The 24,823-nt window shown below is 45.4% G+C and overlaps 7 protein-coding genes across 7 annotated transcripts; 1 reads left to right on the forward strand and 6 right to left on the reverse strand.

The window, feature by feature from the left end:
- Positions 1-209: 209 nt before the first annotated feature.
- On the reverse strand, positions 210-1,494 carry L203_103261 (uncharacterized protein; the record flags this gene model as incomplete). The annotated part of the gene is made up of 3 exons (XM_066212665.1): positions 210-732; positions 787-1,317; positions 1,365-1,494. Coding segments are annotated over 3 exons (1,184 nt in total), but the record flags the coding sequence as incomplete, so codon positions are not given.
- Positions 1,495-2,841: 1,347 nt separating this feature from the next.
- L203_103262 (uncharacterized protein) lies at positions 2,842-3,949 on the reverse strand (the record flags this gene model as incomplete). Its single annotated transcript, XM_066212666.1, has 2 exons — positions 2,842-3,406; positions 3,561-3,949. The coding sequence occupies 2 exons, from the start codon at positions 3,947-3,949 to the stop codon at positions 2,842-2,844; spliced, it is 954 nt and encodes a 317-aa protein (XP_066068763.1).
- An 849-nt stretch (positions 3,950-4,798) lies between these two features.
- L203_103263 (uncharacterized protein) lies at positions 4,799-6,154 on the reverse strand (the record flags this gene model as incomplete). Its single annotated transcript, XM_066212667.1, has 1 exon — positions 4,799-6,154. One exon carries the CDS (start codon positions 6,152-6,154, stop codon positions 4,799-4,801), a length of 1,356 nt encoding a protein of 451 aa, XP_066068764.1.
- Positions 6,155-6,727: 573 nt separating this feature from the next.
- Positions 6,728-9,304, reverse strand: L203_103264 (uncharacterized protein; the record flags this gene model as incomplete). The annotated part of the gene is made up of 6 exons (XM_066212668.1): positions 6,728-6,738; positions 6,801-6,812; positions 7,273-7,295; positions 7,352-7,465; positions 7,523-7,580; positions 7,870-9,304. The coding sequence occupies 6 exons, from the start codon at positions 9,302-9,304 to the stop codon at positions 6,728-6,730; spliced, it is 1,653 nt and encodes a 550-aa protein (XP_066068765.1).
- A 4,065-nt stretch (positions 9,305-13,369) lies between these two features.
- L203_103265 (uncharacterized protein) lies at positions 13,370-17,769 on the forward strand (the record flags this gene model as incomplete). The annotated part of the gene is made up of 23 exons (XM_066212669.1): positions 13,370-14,211; positions 14,258-14,390; positions 14,447-14,509; positions 14,558-14,683; positions 14,769-14,922; positions 14,984-15,104; positions 15,167-15,346; positions 15,418-15,501; positions 15,553-15,577; positions 15,695-15,786; positions 15,852-15,877; positions 15,934-16,060; positions 16,125-16,193; positions 16,275-16,321; positions 16,417-16,472; positions 16,538-16,736; positions 16,782-16,946; positions 17,003-17,057; positions 17,105-17,135; positions 17,191-17,418; positions 17,464-17,513; positions 17,563-17,639; positions 17,711-17,769. The coding sequence occupies 23 exons, from the start codon at positions 13,370-13,372 to the stop codon at positions 17,767-17,769; spliced, it is 3,009 nt and encodes a 1,002-aa protein (XP_066068766.1).
- A 744-nt stretch (positions 17,770-18,513) lies between these two features.
- Positions 18,514-20,197, reverse strand: L203_103266 (uncharacterized protein; the record flags this gene model as incomplete). The annotated part of the gene is made up of 4 exons (XM_066212670.1): positions 18,514-19,414; positions 19,469-19,531; positions 19,583-19,889; positions 19,942-20,197. The coding sequence occupies 4 exons, from the start codon at positions 20,195-20,197 to the stop codon at positions 18,514-18,516; spliced, it is 1,527 nt and encodes a 508-aa protein (XP_066068767.1).
- A 2,026-nt stretch (positions 20,198-22,223) lies between these two features.
- Positions 22,224-24,338, reverse strand: L203_103267 (uncharacterized protein; the record flags this gene model as incomplete). The annotated part of the gene is made up of 2 exons (XM_066212671.1): positions 22,224-23,170; positions 23,228-24,338. 2 exons carry the CDS (start codon positions 24,336-24,338, stop codon positions 22,224-22,226), a joined length of 2,058 nt encoding a protein of 685 aa, XP_066068768.1.
- Between the last annotated feature and the right edge of the window lie 485 nt (positions 24,339-24,823).

Genomic DNA, 24,823 nt, shown 5'->3' on the forward strand with positions numbered 1-24,823 from the left:
CCCCTAACCCCCTAACCCCTAACCCTAACCCCTAACCCCTAACCCCTAACCCCTAACCCCTAACCCCCCTAACCCCTAACCCCTAACCCCTAACCCCTAACCCCTAACCCCTAACCCCTAACCCCCTAACCCCTAACCCCTAACCCCTAACCCTAACCCCCTAACCCCCTAACCCTTCCCAACAGGTAGTGGCCCGGCCGACAACGCACCGCGCCCGACTCATGGTTTTCTTAATGATAATACGCTCTTCCTGACCGTTTCGTTCGATATCAATATACCGCTTGTCGCCGCATGTGATTATCGTAGGATCGAATCCTAGGTCCTCCTCACTCATCCAAAGAAATCCTAAGATGGTCGATACGAACCGCTCTCCCTCTTTGTTTATATCGAATTTGTCGGAGGCAATACCCCCAAGCCGATCGAATTCCCATATCCTCATCAGAGAGCCACATAAAGTAAACCCGAGCACAAAACGACGTGTATCTTGCGCAGACAGTGTTTCCCTAACGTATCTGCCAAGGTCAAGCCACGCGTTCGCGTGGGTATCTGCCGAGGGATTATTCTTCAGCTCGCCAGGTACGAGTACTTGTGACCAGGAATATTGAGAGCTACTCTTAGGCTTTGGACCGCGCATGAAACCAATGTCCAACTTGCGCTTGACAGTAGAATCCTGGAGAGGCGTGTTAGGTTGCGCAAGTAGCCAGCGTTGAGTCTGGGGAGGGCGATAGCGTCCTGCAAAAGCCACCAGGTTCGTTGTTACATTTTTAAACCAGCTAATGACCGCACCTTCGTTTGCGTTTGTTGGCCAACCCTTCCACCCCTCCTGGAAGAGTGGATCGCTGCCGCTCGTACAGCTCTGGAAAACAGCCGCCGCTGCTGCTTCTAGATCCGCAACCCTTCCGAAGTAGGTAGCATGGAAATTAGGAAGTTCAACATCTAATTGCTCAAGTTCCCTCCTAAGGACTGGATCAATGTCACTTCGGCGTTCAGATGAGTTCACAATGCCACCTGTGTAATGCACCCGTGGGGTTTGTTGGGAGGAAAGGGTCATCGATCGTGGAGGTGGTGTGGCGTTGAGGGCGGCAGCGGCATCGGCAACGCGATCCCATATCAGCGCATCCTCTAGGTTATCGGCAAGAGCTGCTTCGAGAAGTGGTATGATGGGGTTGAAATAAAAGTCGTCGGGCGAGGCAGCGGATTTTAGGCGCAAGATATCATCTCGAATCGTATCTTGGGCCGACGTTTTTGACAGTAGAATGCGGGACACGGGGAGAACCTCAAGATCTGGTAGAAGATTCAACGTAACGTTCCGTACATCTGTAGGATGGTTAATGACTTTCTACGGAAATGTATTCGCGACTCACCCCTTCTGTTACGCAGGTTGATGATATTTGTCGCGATTTGTCGCCGAAAAGTGGCGCGGAAAACGTCGAGACCGTTTGCGATCGGGTGGTCTTGGATGATCTTGCATCTGGTTTGATCTGACTCGGACATGATGTTGAAAAGAGACCTCCAGATGAGGATGAAGATGGTCTGCAGATGTCGATGTTGTTCGCTCCCGAGACACGAGGCAGCTTGTTAAGGCGCTGCCAAGGATTTAACCCGTTATATCGGCAGCATATGATAAAACAAAAGAGAAAAGAGGAGTTATCAAGTGTGTAACAACAAATCTCCCCAGTTAGGCGTGCCAGGCACTCCCATGCCTATTCTTCACACATCTGCATATATGTAAGTGCGTCAGCACTTTATACTGCCACTGGTAAAGACCGAAGATAAGTCCGTCAACGAAGAACACAAGGATAAGGAAATAGATATACATATATAGATCAACTGTAGAATACTTTTACTTTAGATACTTCATTTCATGCAATACCAGTGCTAGATTTGCTGTATCAGAACGCCTTTCATACATACTATTCACATAGTTATCATCTACAAAAACCAGTGTGGCACATCAAATGCCTTCAATATATCTCCGATTATCCTGCAGCTGGTGTTTTCTATTCTGAGGTGTATGCGGGTCATACAGAGCTGGTGTCATAACCTTGGAGCGATGACGTGGCATATAGACAAGAAATAACAATGCAACTCTGACTGCATCACTGCGATCTTTTCGTTCAAGTGCATGATCTCAATCATCCGCATCTTCATGACAGCAATGCGAGTGCAGCTCGATAATCACTATATGCAACAAGTTTGGTTAGTGAACCCAGTAGAAGCAGACAAGTACAACAAACAGACGGAAAAGTCCAAACGGAGAGTAACAAACAACGAGCCCCAGCTTCAGTCCTGCAACAAAGTGGCGCATGTTTGGCACCCGTTCAGGCTTTACCGTATGGGTAGGCCATGCATTGGCAGCAGGAGTGGCAGGCGGTGAGGCGCTGTGCATACGAGTAAGCAAGCTCGATGAGCGTCTGCTCCGAAGATGGTCGTCCAATAAAACTGAGCCCGAATCTTTGACCAGAGGGTTAGTGCATATTCTGAGTGTGTAAGGGCTTGTGGATGCCTTGCGGAATTTCTGGTGCTTCCACAATAAGGTCGCCGCGTCGGTTTGTTTCTATAGGCGTAGGTTTTGGCATGAGCCTGTCGTGAAAACAGCAGCAATCAAAACCCGCGTGCTGAACGAAAGGGTCCTAATGATGCAATCAAAGTGTAGGCACAGGAGTGCCTTGAGATTCGATTTTTTGCCGATTTGCACTGTACTTGATCACCGCTCGTTCAATCCAAGCTCAGCAGTGAGTGCATAGCATTATAGTATGGAACCTTTCGTCCTACCGCGAGTCTGTAACACTCCATGTGCACTTGATCTCGCTTCATGACAGCCGTTGCTCGACCTCACTTTCATCCTTCTAATAAGAAGTTCACGTGCTCAATTCCTCCTTCTGCGTGTTTCCAGAACTCTGCCGCTTCATTTCTGAGAAGTCGTACTTCCGGTCTCTGGCTCAACCGGTTGAAGTCACCTTTCGCTTCATCGTATATCATCTTGACTCGTTCGACGTATGGGAAGTGTGACTTATTAGTCTTCAGGCGATTCACCAGATGCGCCTGTACGGCACCCTCCCACTGTTCTTGCGGTTGGTAATTATTGAGCCACGATTGTGGTATATCCCAGTAATGGAGTGCTACGCCCTGTGGGTCGTCATGGAGGATCCGACTCAAGCTCGCCTGGTCATTCATGACATGTGACGACCCAGAGTTCAGTACAGGGTCCAGCAAGACTCGGCTGAGGAGATTGACCGACCACATATTCGCCTTGATCAACATGACGCTCAAGTTGAGCCCGTTCCGGTCCGATGAAGCGAGAAGGAAGGGCTCTGTCGCCGGAGTGTAGACAAGGTCTTTGGGAGGGAGAAAAGTCTCGAGAGGGACGGCCGGATTCACGATAAAAGTGTCGGCGTCGGTCCAGCTGTCGAGAAATTGGTTAGCTCATCCCGCGGAGTTACAGACATCGGCGGTCGGCGGGGATATGTCATCTATGTCATCCAATATGCCATCTATCGAGTCAGGCGGATAACTCGCCATCCCATTACTCTCCTTTCTTCAGCGCTGGTATCACTTACAGCACCCAGCCCTGGTCTCCTCTTTCTTCAGCGACTTCCAAGAGCACTTTGATGAGATGTGCGATTTTGTTGTACGTTTTCCGTCCTTTCACGTGCTGGTCTTTCATGTAGTCATGGTCGACGGCTCTGTAGTCGTACCCGTGCGTCTCTGCGTACTGCCGGTGGTTTGCGCGCGCTGCGAGGTAGAGCGGCGTGAGCTCGTGGAAGACCGTAAGGATCGTGACGTGCGGGCGCGAAGAGGAGACGTGCACGGGATTCGCCGCGAGTGGGAGGTTGACGTAGTACAGGAAGAGCAGGCGATGGAGCCAGTAGAACAGAGGAAGCACCACCACGAAAACCAGGAGCTTACGGTATTCGTACAGTGACCGAAAACGAGACATGGAACTCATCGTAGAAATGCAAAAGCAAAAGCAAAAGCAATGAGATCACGCCGAATCCAAAATGTTCCAAAAGTGCCGACTGTTACGACCCTACACGTGTGCTGTCCTTGTCACAGTGGAACTGCAACCCCTACGGAGATGGAGAGATGTCCGACGGTGGAGAGTGGTGTACATAGTTAATTGTATCTTAGTTTCTCTTCCTTTATAATTCTATTAATGTATGTCCGGGAGTTTATACTCTAGGCCCAATATATTAAAGAATACTGCATACCAAAACTACAACTAGACCCAGTCCCAAAACTCAGAATTACCCAGAACCCTAGAAACCGAGTTGTGAGTCTTACCAGCCTACACAAAAAGAACTGTGAAGGGCCGTGACACCCAGCACCGAGAATCCAGAACCTAGGACTTGAACGAGACAAACCCTCCAACCTGCGCCAAAGACAATTGTGTACAGGCCGTGACAGCCACGTCAAATATATAGAGTCCTTGATATATACACGAGAGCTTCTCTCGTTATGAAAAGTAATATCAATAAGAGATGTAAAAATAGAAAGGCTACACCAATAAATGAATAACAATAAAAATATAAACAAATAAGTCACATGATACAATTCCCAAATTTCAAGTCCGCATTCTTTATACTGATCCTCTTCAAGGATCTATTATTATATGTTATATCATTAGGCCTCGCTATTACATTCATATCCATATTTAAACTACTATCACCGTCGGCTCTATCTCGAAGACCACCACGACTTACAGCTCCGCTTGTAAGCCAATAATTACCGTCCTCTTATACCGGAACCCAAAGCCGCCGGTACAGGACCGCAACACCTACTTAGCTTTCTAGCTCAACTATGCATTTACAATGCCGATGAGACTTCCGTATTTCAGAGAATTCAGCGTGGCGGCGTACTGCTCCTTTGCAGACGAGACGGTGACGATTATACTAGAATTTCCATTTTCAGAGCTTGAGAAATGCTCGCGGAGCACCATTGTGAGGGCCGATGACCGGAACGGTATTCTTGGTTGATTCTGGGACCAAGCTCTGATCACCTCTTTGAGTGCCAGTAGGTCTGTGTTGATTTGGCGGCCTTCCTGGCGCTCTTGGGGAGTCTGCCTAGGGAGGTGCAGCTGAGCGCCCCCCTGCTGATGATACTCAGCACCAGCAAGGTCCACAAACACCATCCTGGCACCCAGACAAGGAGATACACTCGACTTGAGAATGTTGTCGACGAGGTCTTCTGCAGCTGCAACCCGAGCCTCATGCTCGGCCTTGTCGGCTTCGGCTGCGTCAATGCGCTCTTGATTGATATTATAATCTGGATTGGATGCCCATCCACCCTCTGGGAGGACAATGATGGCCTTGCGCTGCTCCTCAATGGTGATATCCGTCGCACGCTTCCCCACAGGGACGAGCTCTGACTGCCGGTCTGTTACGGCCTGACGCGCATCTACGAGCGACTGGCAGATGATCTCTAATTCCAAAATTGCGTGGGTCCTGGAGCTCTGTTCATGGACACTCGATGAGCCTACTGCGCGACGGCCAAGAGCCAGAGTCAACTCTTGCCGGAGAAATTCATATGTCCAGCATGGTCGCTTGACGATCGGGCAAACTCTGACTTTGCCTCCTTCGAGCATCTCAGTTTTTCCACGGATATGGACCTTGCCATCGTGGCCTTCTCTGATGTGGCACTCGGTACGTTGGTTCAGAAGGTCGAAGGCCGACTTTTTCCGCATCTCGAACAAGCTGAAGCCAATGCCCAGCTTCTCCGGGGCGGTGTTCTCCTTGTTCAAAACGTGGACTGCTTCGAAGAGTTGTCGAGCAGCTGCGAGACATAACCCTAGTTCCTTATCTTCATCATGGTTATAACCTATAATGGTATGTGTTTTGCCACTGCCGGAATGTCCATATGCGAAGAAGTTGCAGCTTCCGCCTCGCAGAACCTGGGGGATAGCAGGCCCAACAATGGAGTCATATACTGCGCCGTTGTCATCTTCTGGATTGAGGACGCCTGTGAAGGCTGAGGAGCTCGTCCACGAATGGTTTCTACCCGAATCCTGCTGACTTATGGATACTGATAATAGGGAGCGGGAATCTGCGAAACTCGTGCTACGAGTGATTTCACCATGTGCAGCTTCTGACTGGCCTAGCTGTCGCCATCGAGCAAAGACGTTGATAGAATTTGCCTTGGGAGCTGCGGAGGTCATGTTGAGCTTTGTGAGACGATTGGCGAAAGTTGAAAAGATTCGTCGAAACTCAAGACAAAGATAATAGAGAGAATCATTAATGATAGGCGGACAATTGGATGCACACCAGAATAGGAAAAGTGCCTGAGTAGAAGGTTCTTCCATAAAGTCCGGTGGGCAACTTCACTCTTCTGCTTCAATGTATTGGCAGTTCGTTGATTACGTAACTCAGCACGATGTCACCTTGGAAACCGACTAGGAAAGGCGAGAAACAACAAAGTACTACTGCTACGACCCGGCACACATACGGTATACATGTTGTGTACACATAGTCGTAACACGAACATTGCTTGCTGTGCTCTATTGTTTGTTGTATGTAGCCATACTCATTATATATATATACAGAATTCATAGGTTGTGGATCCTCTTCGAGGATCAAATATCGTATGTTAAATCTATAGGTGTCAGGATGATGTACAAGGTGCGGATACAAGAAGACAGGATACTGTGTATGGAGAGGAATGGTATAGTGGGTTGAATTAGAACCTGGCTGAAGGACGTGGAGCAGAGAAGATATAAGGAAGAGATTGTGGTTCATAGTTCCCCTAGGAATGAGTCTTGATAGCTGTCTTTATCTATTTGAGATAGATGTCCATAAATAACTCACTCGTCCCAAGGGCTCCCAGACCAAGCCCAAGAATAACCTCACTCCCGACACTTATCCTCGCTCATCTTATCCATCATCCTGACAATACACTCAATTCTTTATATTGGAATTCAAATATAGATCGAGGCCATAGTGCAGTATTTTCTCCGCCATCCAATCACCTTATACGAGGCTGAAAGAATCTTGGAGATTCGGAATGGTGACGGGATGCTCGTCCAAAGCTGCAGTCTTGGAAGTAGTTTTGGTGGGCCCATTGTGATCAATACGGACATCAGACTAATGTCCGCCATGGTACTGAATATTTGGTTTTCATTTGACTTTCGCGGTTCTCTGTTTCCTTCTTACATATATACACTAGGTACTTTATCTATAATCCTCTCTCCAATTATGTATCATACATCCAAGCATACTTCAACCTTTCATTCTTATTCTTACCTCTTCATCTTCCAATATTGCAAAGTCAGAGACATACATTTATCCATCTCTCGTTCAAGTCTTTATCAACTTCAAGTCAACCAACAACTCAACCAACCCACCCATTCGTGACATACAGTATGTATCCCGCATTGGATGTAAGGCATACAGATGTCGTCACAAAAGCTGTAATCAAAAAGTCATCAGCATGTCGATGTACAGTACGCCGAGCAGAATTGACCACTTGGGTGCTAAATGTGTACCACTCAATTATACTTTTGGTATTATACACGCATGTAAATACCCACGTATTGTCAATGGTGCGTATAGCTCCTCGCGCATCTTGCCTCACGCATTTTGAGCAGCCTGTCTAGCTGTTGTTAAACCAGACTACATTGATAATAAACATGAAAGTGTTATGAATGCATTACCATCACTCTTGATGAGAATTCCTAGAGATCCTACCTGACGTGGACAGTTGTTATGAGGACAGTGATACCACGCCTATACGACAGCCTACGAGCGGAATACCCTCAACCTATAGACGAAATCGATCAACCCTCCAAAGTCGTACAAGAGCACTCCCGACCAGACACCCCCCTTTACTCTTTCCTATATTCCTCGAATACTCCATTGTCGTGCATCCAGAACAGACGATCCGGACCATCTCCCATCTTGAACTCCACTTTCCAGAAACTGGGCTCTTGATCTGGACCCACCCATCGACCACGCCGGGACAGGTCGTCACGCGGCTGGAGCCAGGTAAACACATCGTCCCTGTAATGGGTCAGACGGAATTTATCCGAGTCGAGCCCTTGAAGAGCCCAGTAGAGCTCATCCTTTTCCACCGTCACAACAATCTTGAAAATGTGAACGGAATCCCAGTAAGTCCCAGCATACGCCTCCAGCTCCCTCGACGTTCCGCCTCGACCTTGAAGTTCTTTGACAATATTAGGATACCACTCCAGATTCACCGCCGCCGAAGCTTTACTCGCCGCGATATAATCATTCCGCTCGCACTCGGGAACCTCGAGAAATTCTTCGAGAACAAGCTGTCCAACCCAATCCGCAACATCGTTGAGGGCGAGCGCATTCGACAAGACGATGATCGCACTTTCTGTATCTGGCAAAAGCACAACAAGTGAGAGCGCGCCGGGTCCACTTCCCTGGTGGAAGATGACCAAACGTGGCGTGACACCTTCGCCAACGATAGGCATCCCACCTGGCATGAAGTCAGGATTCATTCCGATGTGGCCCAACTTCCCGGGAAGCTGGACTCTTGCCCAACCGAAACCATACGACGCTTCATTCCTGGAAGACGGGTCCACCAACACCTTGGCAGACATCAGGTGAGCGACCTGCTTCAACGGAAGCCCATCCGTTGATGTCTTGCCCGTCGCAAACTGATCATTAAAACACGTTATGAAAGCCTTGTACAGTTTCATGAGATCGCTCGCACAGGATCGCATTCCCGCACTCGGTGCACCAAACCAGTCGTCTCCGCGTTTGATCGGAGTGATGGCTGCAGCGGTCCCGTCGTCGAGTGTGTTGTAACATTTTCCGACGTCGTCGAGGTTTGCGTTGGGCGTCTTGAGAAACGTGCGGGTCATGCCGAGTGGATCCAGAATGCGACGCTGGACAAAGTCAAAAAAAGACTCGCCGCTCAACGACTCGACCGCCTTGCCCGCCAACTCATACGGCAGATCATTGTACGCATATTGGCCGCGGAACGGAAGCACGCGAGTCTGACTGTTGAAGTAACGCATGGCGTCTTTTCCGCTAATGAGAACGTTGTCAGTGCCCATAAAAAGATTGTCGCCCCATGCCATGCCGGATCGATGGCAGAGAAGGTCGGCGAGAGTCATGTGGTGTTGCAGAATCTCATCATTTATATCGAAAGACGGCAGAGCGTCCTTCACCAGCATATCCCAACGAGCCTTCTTCTCCTCTACCAGTATCCCGATGGCTGCAGAAGTGACCGCCTTGGTCATGGAACAGACGGGGAGGACAGTCTCCTCGGTCGGCGGGAGGGATTGCTCGACATCGCGGTAGCCATAACTCGCATAGTAGGCTGGGCTCCCCTCGTGCATGATACTGAGTGAGAGGCCGGGAGTACCGCCGATGCGCATGAGCTCTTCAATCTTGGGACGAAGAGCATCCAGTCGGGAGGATAGATTCGCCATGGTGTCTGTAGTTTGACTGTGGCATGTGTCAGCTTATCACTAGGATAGGAGGCTTCAAGGAAGGAAAAGGCGTACAGAGCAAGTTAGGGGCCAGTATAGTGTACGTTGGACGAGGTTGCGATTGTTGTAGAGGTGAAAAGTGTGGTTGACAAAATAGAACATGACTCTGGGGCAGCATGAGCAACACGCCTCTTTGTGTGTCGTCTGTAGATTGGCACATTGACCGACGGAAGCCGAAGCTACGATGCCTTTGGGTTACATTGAACAAGTCGAGCTACATTGTGGAAGCAAAGAGCGATCTACTTCTTAGGTCACGTGTGATTATATTTTTAGAGGATTTGATCCCGTTCAGATAGATAGCATAGGATAATTGTCAGGAATGAGGTTGTTCTTGGGCTTGGTCTGGGAGTCCTTGGGACGAGTGGATTATCTAGGAGTATCTATCTCAAATAGATGAAGACAGCTATCAAGATTCATTCCTTGGGGAACTATGAACCACAATCCCTTCCTTATATCTTGTTTGCTCTGCATCCTTCAGCCAGGTTCTAGTTCAACCAACTATACCATTCCTCTGCATACACAGTATGCTGTGTTCTTATATCCTTTCCTTGTACATGGTCCTGACAATAATGTAAAAGAGAGATTAGCGAAAGTTTCTAATGGGGCTGATAAAGGGAAAGAAGTGTCACGCTGGGTTTTGTTGATGATAAGTATGGGAATAGTATGTATAAACGGCGTTCCAATACAGCAAATCTAGCACTGGTGCTGCGTGAAATGAAGTATCCAAGGTAAAAGTATTCTATGGTTTATCTATGTATATATCCATTTTCTTAAGTGTTCTTCGTTGATGGACTTGTCGACCGTCTTTACCAGTCGCAGTGTACAGTGCTGACGCACTTACAGCATACCGGCCATCCGCGTGCCTATCCACAATGTACGCTGCGTCTATCTATCACTCATTCCTTGAGACCATTCTACTCGGTTTCCACTTGCATATATCATGTGCACAATTCCATCACGATTCCTTATCTCGACAATACATACACTGGGTGAAACACCGATAACTGGGAACGTGTATGCAGTGTATGACCAGCATGAAACACTCCAGAAGTGTCAAGACTAGGTCACGAGGGTGGCTGCAGTACTTATGCCCTTGGGACGAGATACTACTGAATAGTTAGATTGGGATGTATAGAGACAGAAAGCTAGATCCATTATCTAGGGTTGTGTCTCTGCGTTGTCTTTCCTTATATACAGGCTCGACAAGACAGTGCAGACAACCCGACACACACCCTTGTCAGAACCTTGGAATTACTCCATGGAATATAGCCAATAAATAATAATGCAACGTAGATTGCATTATTGTGACCTTTTCGTACAGAGCTTGGATATTAATTATTCCTAATATTCATGACACATAGTCAACCGTCTCCTCATTTGAATTGACTCGGCAATTTTGTCCCTTTCGTCTGGGGTCAGAGAAGTGTTAATGCTGCCTAGGGACGTTGCGCCTGGCGTTCCATAGGGAGCAAAATCCTTCAATGCTTGAACTGTCGCATCTCCGGCCGTCAAGTGCAGCCGGGCGAGGTCGTTGACGTAGTATTGCATGGCTAACGCTGGGTTGAGTACAGCTTTATCAAACGGAATCCTAGTTTCTATTCTGGAGACACCGTTGGGGTCACCCTCGTCATAACAACTCAGAAGAAAGCCTGTAGAGTCTATGTCAACATTGAATCTACGTTCCGGACACCCTCTACATGCGGATGCCTGGATCTCTTCATCAGCGAATTTTCTGATGATTTCTTGGACATGCGGGTTTTCCTTTAGAGCATGGTGAGTGGGTCCTAGAATCCTATCAAAACCTTCTCTATTTGTACTGCGATTTATGCCTTCTCCGGTTATTTCCTGTGCGAGTATCTGTCAGGAATATTAGCAATAATTAATATCCAAGCACTGTACCAAAAGGTCACAATAATGCAATCTAATTGCATTACTATTTATTGGCTATATTCCACGTCATAATCCAAGGTTATGACAGTATCTCAGTCATCCGTTCGGCTGGCTTTCATTGCGTGTCGCCGTGTGATTGGGCAAGACGGGACGGGACGGCGCATAGGAGGTGTGCGTAGGATCACGACGAGAGTACGAGCCAAGTAGCGCGGTGCGTTCGCTCAGGTAGTCGCTGCGCCTCGGCCGCTTACTCTTGGTAAGTAGTCACCAAAAGCCACTCATAGCTTGGGAGTGTGAGTGTGGTAGAGTGGACAAGCTACTCAACGGTTTGAGGTGTCTTTATCTACTTTCCAGTGGTCAAGAAGGCAGAGGATGTTTTGGAATGTTGAAAGGTAGCAACGGATTTGCTTCGACTGTAAAGATTCTGAGCGGCTCGACGTCTTTGGCAGTTTTAGCGATGCGCTCCACTGCCGCTTTGGTAGAGAGATGCTTTGAAGCGAAGGCAAGTATTTCCATTTTGTTACAAATCAGTTAATATTCTATGGGCTGGTGCGATACAAAAGAAGTGGAAGGAGGTGGAAGGATGTAAAGAAGCAAGGGAAAGCACAAAAGAAAGGCTTTTGTTGGAGAATCGAGTTGTTTTCACTGGCAAATTCCTCGCTACGGACGACCACCAAGCACACCAGCCGTTGTTCATACATAAATACTTGTGCATTGTCAGGAAGGAGGTTGGCTGAGAGCGCGTGGAGTGTTGCTGATTAAGATATCCGTAGACGAGTGATGGTTGAGAGGTGGACGTGGAGACGTGTGTTGACGTGGCGACTTGTGATACATCACTAGGGAAAAAGACGAACCACCTGGTACTGATGTTTATATATGGCGAGAAGTGTCAGGATGACGAAGAGGAAAGGTCATGAGATAGTGTATGCTGAGCAAGTGGTGTGGTCGAGCGACGGTTGCAGAAGGTGAAAAGATAAAAGGAAGGACTGTTTATAGATCCCTCAGGAATGAATATGAACAGCTGTCTTTGCCTATTCCAGTTGGACATCTCTCAGCAGAACCAATCTCGTCCCAATGCCTTTCATTCAAAGCCCCAAGACACAACCCAAGCCTTGACAGGAAAAGAATGTACGTATTGGAAAGATGTATAGTGTTCTTGACGCAAACCTGGCTAAGCGAAAGAAGGCTTACAAATCCATGACCAAATTGACCATCTACAGAAAAGTAAACGAAAGCATGACTCAAGTTGTTAAAAAGTAAATAAATTCTCCGTAGAAAATTAATTAAGAATAAATAATCAACAAAAACGCCCTATTCATCACTCTGCATTATTTCTCATCTTCTCATCACATTTGAATCCTCAATCAGCTCCATGCCTTCCTGTCTCTTTGCGTTTTTGTATTTTCTTCCTATAACCGAGTCTCGTAACGAATAGCGCAGAATTTACTCTCGCCTAATCAACATTTAAAGGCCAGGCTAGAGTTCAATATATAAGCCAAATCCTCGACTGCAATTCATCGAGATGGCTATCAAAAAAGATGCAGCCTTATCCTTCTTCTATCACCCTACAGACTCATATATGCTCGCTGATAACGCCAACGTTCCAAGCTGTAACTTTCAATACATCCATGTTCATTTAACAATGCATAAAAACACTTTCTAATCAAATCCTTAATTACACTCCCACGTTGTAAGTGCAAGCCCTCCACATCGCCACACTCTGGAACCCCGAGGGATTAAGAGAGGGAACATGGATAGATAAGGTTGAATGATAGATAGATTTCTCATCTATACTCTTTTCTATGCAAGACAAGTGCTAGATTTGCTGTACCAAAATAATTAATATTTACGAAAACCTTAAAGTAATTACCGTCGTAATTACAGTGAGGCATTCAAGCCTACACACGTCATTATTAATATTACATAATCCTGTGTTTTTGGACATTGGTTAAAACCAACCATAGCTGACCTTTTTGTTTTGTTGACATTCTGAACCCATCACCAGCCTCATAAAATCAAACAATGAATGTGGGAAACATATATCAAGGCCATTCACCGCAAAGACAGGCAAAGCATGGGCAGCCATTTCCGCAACAGCAGCAACAGCCACCATTTGACAATCCATTTCAAAACCCGCAGCAACATCCCATACAATCAGACCCGTGGAAAGAGCCTCAAGGGAGCCACCATCATGCCTCGCAACCATTGCAAGCAACTTCGCCGCCACCACCGCCTCCCATGCACGCCCATCCTCGCTTCTCGCTCCCAAATCAGCCACTCTACACTTCTCCCACTCGCACTCCTTACGACTCGACACCATCCTACCTTACACCTCCTCGTCCACAGCAACAGGCGTCCATTTACCCGCTCGGAATAGAGGACCGTCTCACTTCGCCGCCTCCGCTACTTCCGCACCATTCGTCCCACTCTTCAACCTCTCCCGGACCAGACGCCATTTCGGCTCATCCTTCTCCTTATACACCTCATACTCCCGTCATGTATCCTCCTCAAGGATACGGTAGCGGACTCGATGATGATATAAACGACTCACACCCTCTTCTCTCGCACGCAACTCCCGATTCTCGGTTTGGCATTCCTCCCTCTCACTCATCTATGTCATTTCATCAATCTCCTTCAGCGGCTTCGCCAGCTGTCCGTCATCAGCTTTCAGACGTAGGGGCTGGCGATATGGGCGTTCCATACGCCCTTCCCAATGACGCCGAAAGACAAGTTGGTTTTGGTGTCTCGGATGGAATAGGTATGGGGGATACAGCTGGGACAGGAGAGGATGATAGAGTTAATGTTCACTATGGTCCTATACCGGCGAGGATGGTCAGGCGGAATCGTACGCAAAAGAGAGTGCAGTGGGTTGTTTTGAGCTTGTCCATTGTTCTAGCTGAGATGATGTAGACTCTTTCGTGGTCATCTGGTTTTAGATGTTGACGTGCCTTCTATGCTCCTTGATCAATGTCCCATTCGACAAGGCAATGAGTTTACCAAAATGCGGTATACAGCCATTACATGCGATCCCAACGAATTTGTGGTACGTGTTCTTGCGTCGGCTTGAGGTATGGTGTACAGGGTCTGAAAGACGAACAGGAAGACAAATATACCCTTCGGCAGCGTTTATACGATCCTCCCAGGCAAACGGAATTATTCATTGTAAATTTGGATGATGGACATTGTTTCTTACTACTGATCATTTTGCAGGTCATCACAATGTACAATGAAGACGACATTCTGTTTTGCAGAACTATGCGAGGTGTCATGCAGAATATTGCCCATCTATGCACACGAAGCAAGAGTCGGACCTGGGGTGAAGGTGGTTGGAAGAAGGTAAGTTGCTATTCGCGATGTTTCCCTTGATTCATCTTTTACAATACATTGTGAAGAAAACGGGGCTGACACCGGTTCTTTACAGGTTGTGGTCTGCATCATCTCCGATGGACGTCTCAAAATCAATCCGCGTACTCGGTCCGTTTTGGCTGCTCTTGGTGTATATCAAGAAGGCGTAGGAAAGAACATGGTGAATGGGAAGCCCGTGACGGCACATTTGTATGAATACACCACTCAATGTAAGCATCATGTTTACGAGTGGAAACAGGGAGTCGATAAGCTGAATGAAATCAAAAAAAGTATCTATAAGCTCAAGTGGAAAGATTGGGCCTGGAGGGCCAAATACGGTGCCAGTCCAGCTGATTTTTTGCTTGAAAGAGAAGAACCAAAAAAAAATTAACAGCCATCGATGGTTTTTCAAGTACCTCTTTTCTGTTTGATTTTGTATTCTTTATCATATGTTAATATAACTAATCCTTGTAGTGCGTTCGGTGCAAATCTGCGTCCCAACGTTTGTGTCCTTTTGGATGTAGGGACACAACCAGGTCCTGATTCGATATATCATCTTTGGAAGGCATTTGACATCAACTCCAGCGTTGGGGGCGCTTGTGGAGAAATTGTGGCTTTGAAGGGAATGTTTTGGAGAAACTTGTTAAACCCGCTGTAAGCTTGCTCTCAAAAGATCATAAAGATGAATACAGAATGTAAGCTTCGAATGTTGATAAGTTGAATAGTGTTGCGGCTCAGAATTTTGAATACAAAATGTCCAACATCCTTGACAAGCCACTTGAATCAGTCTTTGGATATATCACTGTACTGTAAGTGGTTGACCATCTTTGGAGCATTATAATTGATAGGTAACTTGACAGACCTGGAGCCTTTTCTGCTTATCGCGTAAGTTTTCCTACCTGCGCGCCTTTCCATACATGTGAGGTTTGCGAACGAATCGGTTCCCTGATCAATTTTATCACAACCACTCATGTAGATGTATCCGTGTTGACATTGCCCTAGTACATCGCGCTTCAGAATGATGAAAAAGGCAACGGTCCTCTAAAGCAATATTTTATTGGAGAAACCATGCACGGTAGCGGGGCTGGTATTTTGTAAGTAATACATGGGAAATGAGAAACATCGTTGTGTATGTGATATGTGCCTAACAAGGGAGCAGTGCTGCCAATATGTATCTGGCAGAAGGTACGTCTGCATGCAACATACGGCAAGATTGCGTTTCAATCTGATTGTTTTGATAGATAGAATCCTATGCTGGGAACTAGTTAGTAAACGTGATTGTAAATGGAAATTACATTATGTCAAATCGGCCTATGCCATCACAGATGTACCCGATGCTGTTCCAGAACTGGTCGCACAGAGGAGACGGTGTGTATCCATCTAATTTTTTTTGGCACAAACAAGAGAAATGCTGACATTGGATGCATATTAGGTGGCTTAATGGATCATTTTTCGCGGCCATTCATTCCATTGTACATTTTGGATATCTTTATCGTTCATCGTAGGTCTCATAATTCTGCTGTTTCTTTCCTAGTCAAGGACGCTTGTTTAGTCAGAAGAGCATGAGTTGAGACATATATAGGCATACTTTCACAAGAAAATTCTTTCTACATATTGAACTAGTATACCGTGAGTTTTAGTGCAGCTTCTATCAGGAGTGACATCTACTGTCACCAAATGCAGAGGACATAGATCGTGAACATAGTACTAACAAATCCTGGTAGAAACTTTGAGCATGATCTTCGCCTGGTTCGCACTTGGTAATTTCTACATTGCTTTCGTATGTCTCGTCATTTTTGTTACGCTCTTCCCTTTCTTAAGCTAATCCCTTCCCTTTTTTATCAGTTTGTCTTGACTCAATCCTTAAACTCAATTGGGTCTGCTTGGAAATACGTGAACATTCCTCTTCATTATATTTATGCTGGTCTTGTATTGTGGTGTTTTTTGCTTAGTCTTGGTAATCGACCAGCAGGTTCAAAGATCGGGTACACAATGAGCATGGTAGGATTTGCATTGATAACTGTCTATATGTTGTTTGCTGCTAGTATGATTATTCCGTTTCTTCCTTGTGCAAGCTGACAATCTTCAGTCTATCTTGCTATTCGGGGTATTGAGGACGTGAAAGCACAAAGTAAAATCACGGCTAGTACGGTCCTGGGGGACAAGATCTTCAGAAATATTGTCCTTTCGCTTGCTGCTACTTATGGGTTATATATCATCAGTTCTCTGCTTGCGTTGGAGCCTTGGCATATGAGTCAGTGTTTGCTTCCAATGAGAAAAACACAAATGAAATACCTAATATCAACATAGTTACATCTTTTTTGCAATATCTTCTATTGGCTCCAAGTTATGTCAACGTACTGAAGTAAGTTGTTTCTTTTGGACTAATGTCACAATGTTGATCCATCTTAGTGTTTATGCTTTTTGCAATGTTCACGATGTGGTATGTCCTTTCATAATCATCTCAATCATCCAATGTGTCGCTAATTTATTCTTAGTCATGGGGCACAAAGGGCTCTGACAAAGTCTCGGATGACCTTGGTGCTGTCAAATCATCAGGAACCAACCAAGATGAAGTCACCATTGATATGCCGGTCGAACAGAAAGACATCAATGCGGTATATGCTGCTGAACTTCAGATCTTGCAGACAAAAGCGCCGAAGGAGGTCACGGTTATTAGTGACGATCAGAAGCAAGAAGACTACTATAAGAACTTTAGGACAAACGTGTGTTCTTTTTCTGTTCGGGAGTGCCAAACTAATTAAACGAAGGTCTTGTTAGCTTGGACTATGACAAATGGAGCTTTGACAGCAGCAATTTTGTGTGTTTCTTTGTTTTCTATATCCAACAGACGCTAATGATGATGTCAGGCAAACAAGTGGAGGGAATAATTCTCTAGCTACAACTTATATGGGTATATTACTGTATACTGTCGCCGGTCTTGCTTGTGAGTTCCTGACATTTTTGTCAATTTTCGAAGACATGAACAAAGAACTATACTCATAGACGATATATTAGTTTTCCGATTTTTGGGATCTTCTGTTTACCTCGTTGTACGCCTTTTTGCTGGAGAATGAACAGAGAAGAGTATTGCCATGTAAACCGTTGATGTTAATGTTTCCAACGAATGGTTGGCCTTGGTTTTTCGGGACTATCTTGATTTAAACTTACAGAAGACGGATGAAGGCATGAGAATTGACGAAAAACATGATTGTCATGAATAACATCTAACGGAATTCTTTATGCCAGGAATGTTAGCTAACGGAATCATTTATTTTATCAATTGACACAACTAATGCTCACTTCGTTGTCTATTTTATTCAAACATTGCACAACTTAATTCTAATATATAACCACTGATGCTTTCTAACTATTTCCTCAGCAATGTATCATGCGTAAAATCTTACAATCACATCTAATACATATCTTACCTGTTCTTCCTCTACCAGTAGTTCTCAAGCCAGAGACATTCTCTTCTTCCTCTCTACTCTTCTTCTCTTTTCCAGATTGTCCCTATAGACTCCAACTTTACAATGATGTTCCGTGTGTATGGCTACTTGGTTTAATTGGTCCGTCGCGTGTATATCATTCAATTAAGCATACAGTGATACATTTATAACAAATGCAAGGAAGAAATTGGCGATATAAAATACTGCCAATCATTGTGCAACGTAAGCGACAAAGAAAATTCCTTGAATTAATGGTTTGTTCGGTGTCTTATGTTCTAATCTTAAGTTTGAACCTTTGAATTAGAACTCACTTGTTTTTGATCATTCCGTCCTCGAATGCAAACAATAATCATTAGAGGTCGGATGCATTAATCATACAAAAGCTAGCCTATCAGCTAATGTTGAGAGCATCTCGCCATTTTCTAGAGTTCCATACATTCTGCTTTGTTCTCCTTGACTCATTAACATTCTTTGTTTCTTGCAATGGTCTTCAAATCCATTGTTGTCACTGATGAAGTCTGTTTCGGAATCATGTGTCGTATTAGAGCCAGAAGCAAGACCAGAGACGATAGAATTAGGTGAGGTAGGAGTGGGTAATGATGCGACAGCTGTATCATCATCAATATTGAACGACCCAGGACGAATTTTGCTACGAGAAGTTTTCAGTGTAGAAAATTCTTGTGTGGTATGACTTGATGTGGTGCCATCCTGCAAGCGTTTTCCTTGAATAAGCTCCATGAGATCGCTATCCTCAAGTTGCTTTGTCAACAAAGTAAATCGCCAACTATTGCTTTCGTCTATTTCTTTTAATAATTTCATTCGTTCTTGTTCAAGACCAAGTAAGTGCTGTACAAGACCGCTAATATCCATGTCATCATTCTGGGTTTGGTCAATTTTCATGATGTTTGAAGCCTTTTCAGGAGAGAGTGGTGAGGGCGGAACTTTGAGATCTTGTTGTACAGGTGGATGTGGCGATTGCAGAGATTCATGCTCGAGATCTTCACTTTTGGTGGGCACTTCTTTCGGGTTGGTTTTCTCAGGCGGAGGCTGTGAAATTGAAGCTGCTATCTCTTTATTTTTCAACGCTTGGGTTTCGGCCTCCTTCTGCGCCTGCCTTCGTTCCTTTCTCTTCTTTTTGTTTTTCTTACGTATCTCTTCTGCTTTAACTTGAGCGCGAGCTTCTTCTCGGCCAGGCACAGGAGCGATTTCGGTAGGGGAAAAATAAGAGAAAATAGCAGAAGAATCTTTTCTGATAGCTTTGAAGAAATCGCGGCTATGAAAAATGTCAATCACACATAATTACCTCCATTTATTTGAGAGTGCCTACTATGTGAGGACTTTCCCAGCATCGACGTTTTCATCCCACTCAAGCTTGCCATCTACAGTCAATCTTCTAAGGCCCCAGTCAGTTTTAATCGAGTATAGCGAAATAAAAGTTTACGAATTGGTCTCTTGAAACTCTAACACTTGGCCCATCATGATTGACATACCCTTTCTGAACCGCCTTTCATGCTCCTGATCCAACACCCATTTATGTTCCAACAATTGTTCATGACGTTTCTTTTTTTCTTTTTTCGGTAGCTTTGGTATTTGAGGGCGCTCATTGCTTGATAGTGGAGGCGGGGCGGTAAGAATTCTAAGGAAAGGCTTGGGTTGCTGTTGAAATGGTCGATGAGAACGTACAAGGAGCCCATGTTCTGGCTGAGACAGTGGGGGTATGGCAAAAGATCGATACCGGGCAAGAAATGCTGCAATCCTGTCAACATCTTTTTCAATCGAATATCAGCTATCCAAACTTGCCTCGTCTCCTTGGATCAAGCACTGCCACTCTCAACTCTGGCGCAATATGTCCCCATAGCTTGAACCTTCTTATCCTAGCAGAAGGCCGTTCGTCGATTTCTGCTGCAGGCGGAGGAAGCTTGCTCCATGCCAAACTGGGTGATTGAGGTTCTTTGACATAACGTTTGGGTTTAAAATAGGTGGAGAAGAATTTGGCTGAGAGGGATTTTATCTCAGAAGGTTGATGATAACAGCTGGGTGATCTGGGCGACATCATCCATGTGTAGTGAGACAAGCTGCAAGAGGACCCAGTTCTGAACGGGGTGCAGCTCAGTCGTAACGTACAAGGATGTACAACCCTGTGAGTACGGTGTTTTGGAGGGAGTGGTTGTGGTGGGAGTATGAAGGAATAGGATAGATTCAAGATTGGATTTCCTGGTTGATCAAACCTATAAACTCTCGACGCGCCACTGGAGAGCACCAGGCTGAGGCCTGCTGGCAAACCAAGGATGATGTATCTTCAAAGGAGGACCACATAGGAGCAGCAATAGAGGAATTGGGCTGTGGCGGAAGCGAGGGATAGTGCAACAGCTGCTTTTCAAGTAATTTGAATGGAAAGCAAATGAAGCGGGCCAATATTCGCGAAATGAAGCTTGGTGATCCTTGAAGGGATTGGATGTAGATGGTAAATGTGCCGACAGGCATGCTCGCCTTCTCATCCAATAGTTAATCAGCGACATGGAAATGAGAAAGAAAAAAACTCTCCTACTTCACTTTTATTGTTGACGTTAAGTTAGTTATAATTGTGGTTTTGATAAAGCGTATAGTTTGATTTTGGTTGTGGATAAAAAGTTGGTAAATAACCGGCGACGTTTTGAACTGGAAAGTTTAAAATATTCTATTTAAATTTTATATGTTGTTGTTTGATTATTCATTTCACTATTTCACGTTGCAATATTGCTGACCAAATGAATATATGCCGGCTTAAACGATCAAGAAGGTATCTTTACGCTGTATGAACTTCAAACTGTACAAAATTTACTGTCTCTTGCATAGAGTTGCCAAAATATTTGATGGGCCTCTTACAACAGTTTATGGCAACATTGCTGGTAATAGGCAGCAGTCACATCAAAGCAACCTTGGGGCCCAACAGCTTTCCTCTTCAATGAATGAAATCAAGGGATAGGGTTGCCATGAATAAGAGGAATTCGATAGCGATCGTGGCCAAGCATTGTACAGGTCGGAGCTGCTTCACCTTCCAGATTTGAACGGCAAACATGACTTGTCTCAATTCGCAGAAATGAGAGTTATCGCTGTATCGGCAGCTGCCAAAAGAATCGCTTCGACTTGGTCCAATCTACTGGGAATTGAGAGTGGGTTATTCCTATTAAGAGCCGAGCTGAGTTTAGAGGTTGGCAGAATTACCGTATGATCTGCCCCGCTGGCTATGTACGCGATGCTACCCATATCAAATAGACTGAGCATAGCAAGTGACGGTATGTGTTAATCTGTGACTCAAGTGCAACTTAAGCCCTCGCGTCTACGCTATCAAACTCCCAACCTAGTTGACGCTGAGATGTATACATAAGTCGTTTGGGCCGAAAGGTTAAGCTTGTTTATTGAGAAACTAATCAAGGAAGACTGTGAATCCCTTTTAACTGAAGACAATGTGCCATGCGATAACAACAAGGCCTGCAATGAGCTGAGGGACTTTTGTGGAACTTAATGCTGGGTCATTCACCTTTCTTTCTCGATCATTGCCTTAGCGTGGCTAGTCCGAATTCTCATGGAAGCTCTCACACGTTGAGAGAGGAGCGATGTTATACATGTGGCTGTGTCAGCAGATCCTGATAGCATAGAACGAGATTAAGCAGGAGACCTCCGAATAAACGGCAAGGATGTTGTCCTATCAAAGAGCAGCGGGTTGTAGTTGCCAAGAGCATGCACACTTGATATCAGGCTGTAGCCAAGTTTGAAAGGACTCGGTATGCCTAGTTTGGTAACGTAAAAGATTGTGAATGGCGAGTAATAATACAGAGACGAAGAAAATATATAGGTATTGAAACGCAACACACTGCATGACCCCCGGTTTGTTCTGTGATTAATATACAAATCTATCGACAATTTATTGAAACCATGACCACAAAAGTCCAAGAAAACCTTGAATGATTTATAGCCATTCTTTGTTTCTGTCGCCTTGATACGCCTGTATTCTTGTTCCTATCCACTGTGTGACGGCGTCAAGTTGTATTTACCAGTTAATAGTTCCATGCCCCCCCGTTCAGACAGTTTTATCCCATATATTATGGTCTGACTACTTTTCCTTTGGAGTTAACCACCTCAGTCTCTCCCAACACATCACGCAGTTTCTCACTCAATGCCCCGTGAACCATCTTGTTTTTGGGATTATTCTCTACCTTTGCCTTCCCGCTATTCGATCCCCCCAAGGTAGATTGTTCATTAAATCCAAAAACGACTACCCTTCCAGGTCTACCTGCTCGACCGGCTCTTCCAGCTCGGTGCACGAAATCAAGAACATCACGCGGCGGTTGAACGAGAAATACAGAAGATACAGATGGGTGAAAATCGAGCCCTCTAGAAAGAAGAGAAGTAGTTACAAGGACGCGACGCTTCTTTGCATCCGTTTTGTTCGCTGCTGATTTTGATGATGGTAAAATATCTGGATTTGAATCGGAAGCAATTGGAAGTGGTATTTCATCTTGAGAGGACGAGCCTTCGCCGTCATCCATGTTTTGAGAGGTAATTTTTGGCAATTCCGGTCTCAATAGAAAATCATTCAAACTACCGTTACGTCCTCGCAACCTTTCCCCTCCTGAAGCTGTCCATGCAAGGCAGTCAAGTTTTTTTGTTCCTAACTTGAAAGCAACCTGTTCAACCATTTTGTCGTTATTACAGAACACAATCACTTTGCTTTCTTCTTCCCCTTTCTTTCCTGCCAGCTTGGCTTGCTTAAGATCATCGGCAAGAGTCAGCCTCACTTGATGTGCAACATCACCATGTTTATTGCCCGTAGTGGGAGGTCGTACAAATCGTGTACGGAGTTTTTCAGGAAGTCGATGTAAGCCGGGCGATAACAAGTGGATAAAACGAGCATTTGGTAAAGCAAAGAAGGGGTGAGTGTGGAGGAGGTTGATGAGGAAAGGGGGGATGGTGGCTGTGATTAGGATCAGGTTAAAAGTAGTAGGGAGAGATTCAAGGATCTGAATAGTATCCTCATAGAATTCTTGGCCTATTGTGAAATAATCGAAATCAGAACATGCACCTGGATTTAAATAAGAAAGCATACCTAACAAAACATCTGCCTCGTCAATCACAATCCACTCAATCTTGTTTCCCTTGACAATGCCATTAGGAACAGCATTATCGTTTTCCCATATTTGCTTTCCGTTGACTCGATCATCCTCTACTTCTTCCTTGATTTCTTTTTGGGTCCTCAATCCGAGTGCTCGCTTCGCACTGTTTACTGTGCTTAACAGTACATCTATTGATCCTCGTTTCAAGCCTACGCCACCGAGAGAAGTCGAAGATAGTCCCGCTACGCGTAGTTTAGTCTGGTGTGTAAGAGTTTTGGCAAAAAGGGTTGATTGGCGAGTCAACTCGTGCGTGGGCGACAGAATGAGAGAGCGTGGGTATAGGCCATCGTGGATATCACCTTTTTCTTGGGAAGAGGTTATTTGTGATTCGCTCTTTTTAAGATGGTGGAATAGAGGGACAAGATAGGCCATGGTCTTTCCTGAACCTGTCTCTGCTGCCAACAATACTCTTTTGTATTTCTCCGTCCTATCCGTTCCACGTCGTTCATGCTCACCAGATGGAGCAAAGTGAGCAAAAGACAGACTCTCCACAGCCGTAGTTTTCCCATCGTCTCCATACATACGTTTCAAACTGGTCACTAAACCCGCTTCTAATCCAAACTCATCAAACTGCCTAGGCTTTGCCGATTCAGCATCCGCCAGTTGAGGCGGCGGGGGAGAAGGGTATACAGGCAAACCATTCTCTTCTACAACACCAATATTGTCGTCCCTATTGTAAGACAGTGGCGGTTTACTGGGAGGCATAGTGGCTGGTTCTAACCTATACTTGTGCGTCGGTAGTGGACAATGACTCGGAGGAATTTTGACAAGGCGATGCGAAGACTTTGAAGCTTTCTGCACTTTCTTTCTTTTGTCTTTGGAAGGCTTATATTCAGGCTTCATGCCAAATGGTTTGGTTTTTCTCTCATTCTCTATAAGGGACTGAAGGGCTGACTCGCGGTTACCTCTCGCCCCATACAACTTGCGGCGGACATTGTGGGAAAGTTTTTGAGTAGTCCGCTTGCCTCCAGCCAGCAAAGCTGCAGAAGTATGTATACTGGCGCTCGCTCGTTGGTGAGCGAAGACACGAATTAAAGATAGCATGTCGGTTGAGAAGAGTAAATGTAAATGTGGAGGCAAAAACAAAAAAAGATTGAATTTTTGATTCCGTCGAAACTCTTGAGCACCATTTTTTTTCCTTCCTTCATCTTCGTCTTCATCTTCATTGCAAGTAAGTCAATTCTCCCATTCTTTGATGGCAAATACTATATGAAGAGTGGTTTATTACCCTATTGGCACCTCTTGACCCAGGGTCTCTCTCTTGTCCCATCGATATCACGGTGGGACGCTACAAGGAGAGTAGGCCGCTGCTCTAAACGGACAATCTGATACTTTTTGCTATGGCCAACTGCTTCCACACCACGATTATCGCTGACTCTTGTGCTTAGGAATACTCGTCTTTGGTATAGAGATAATGCGCTTATATGTATAAATGTAGCATTGCCGTATGATTACATAATATAATGACGGCAAACCGAAGGCTATATCGGAAGCCGCTTTCTAGTGATTAGAAAATATTGTAATTGGCT

The sequence above is a fragment of the Cryptococcus depauperatus genome, chromosome 4 (genome assembly GCF_001720195.1).
Source record: "Cryptococcus depauperatus CBS 7841 chromosome 4, complete sequence".
Taxonomy (NCBI): Eukaryota; Fungi; Basidiomycota; class Tremellomycetes; order Tremellales; family Cryptococcaceae; genus Cryptococcus; species Cryptococcus depauperatus.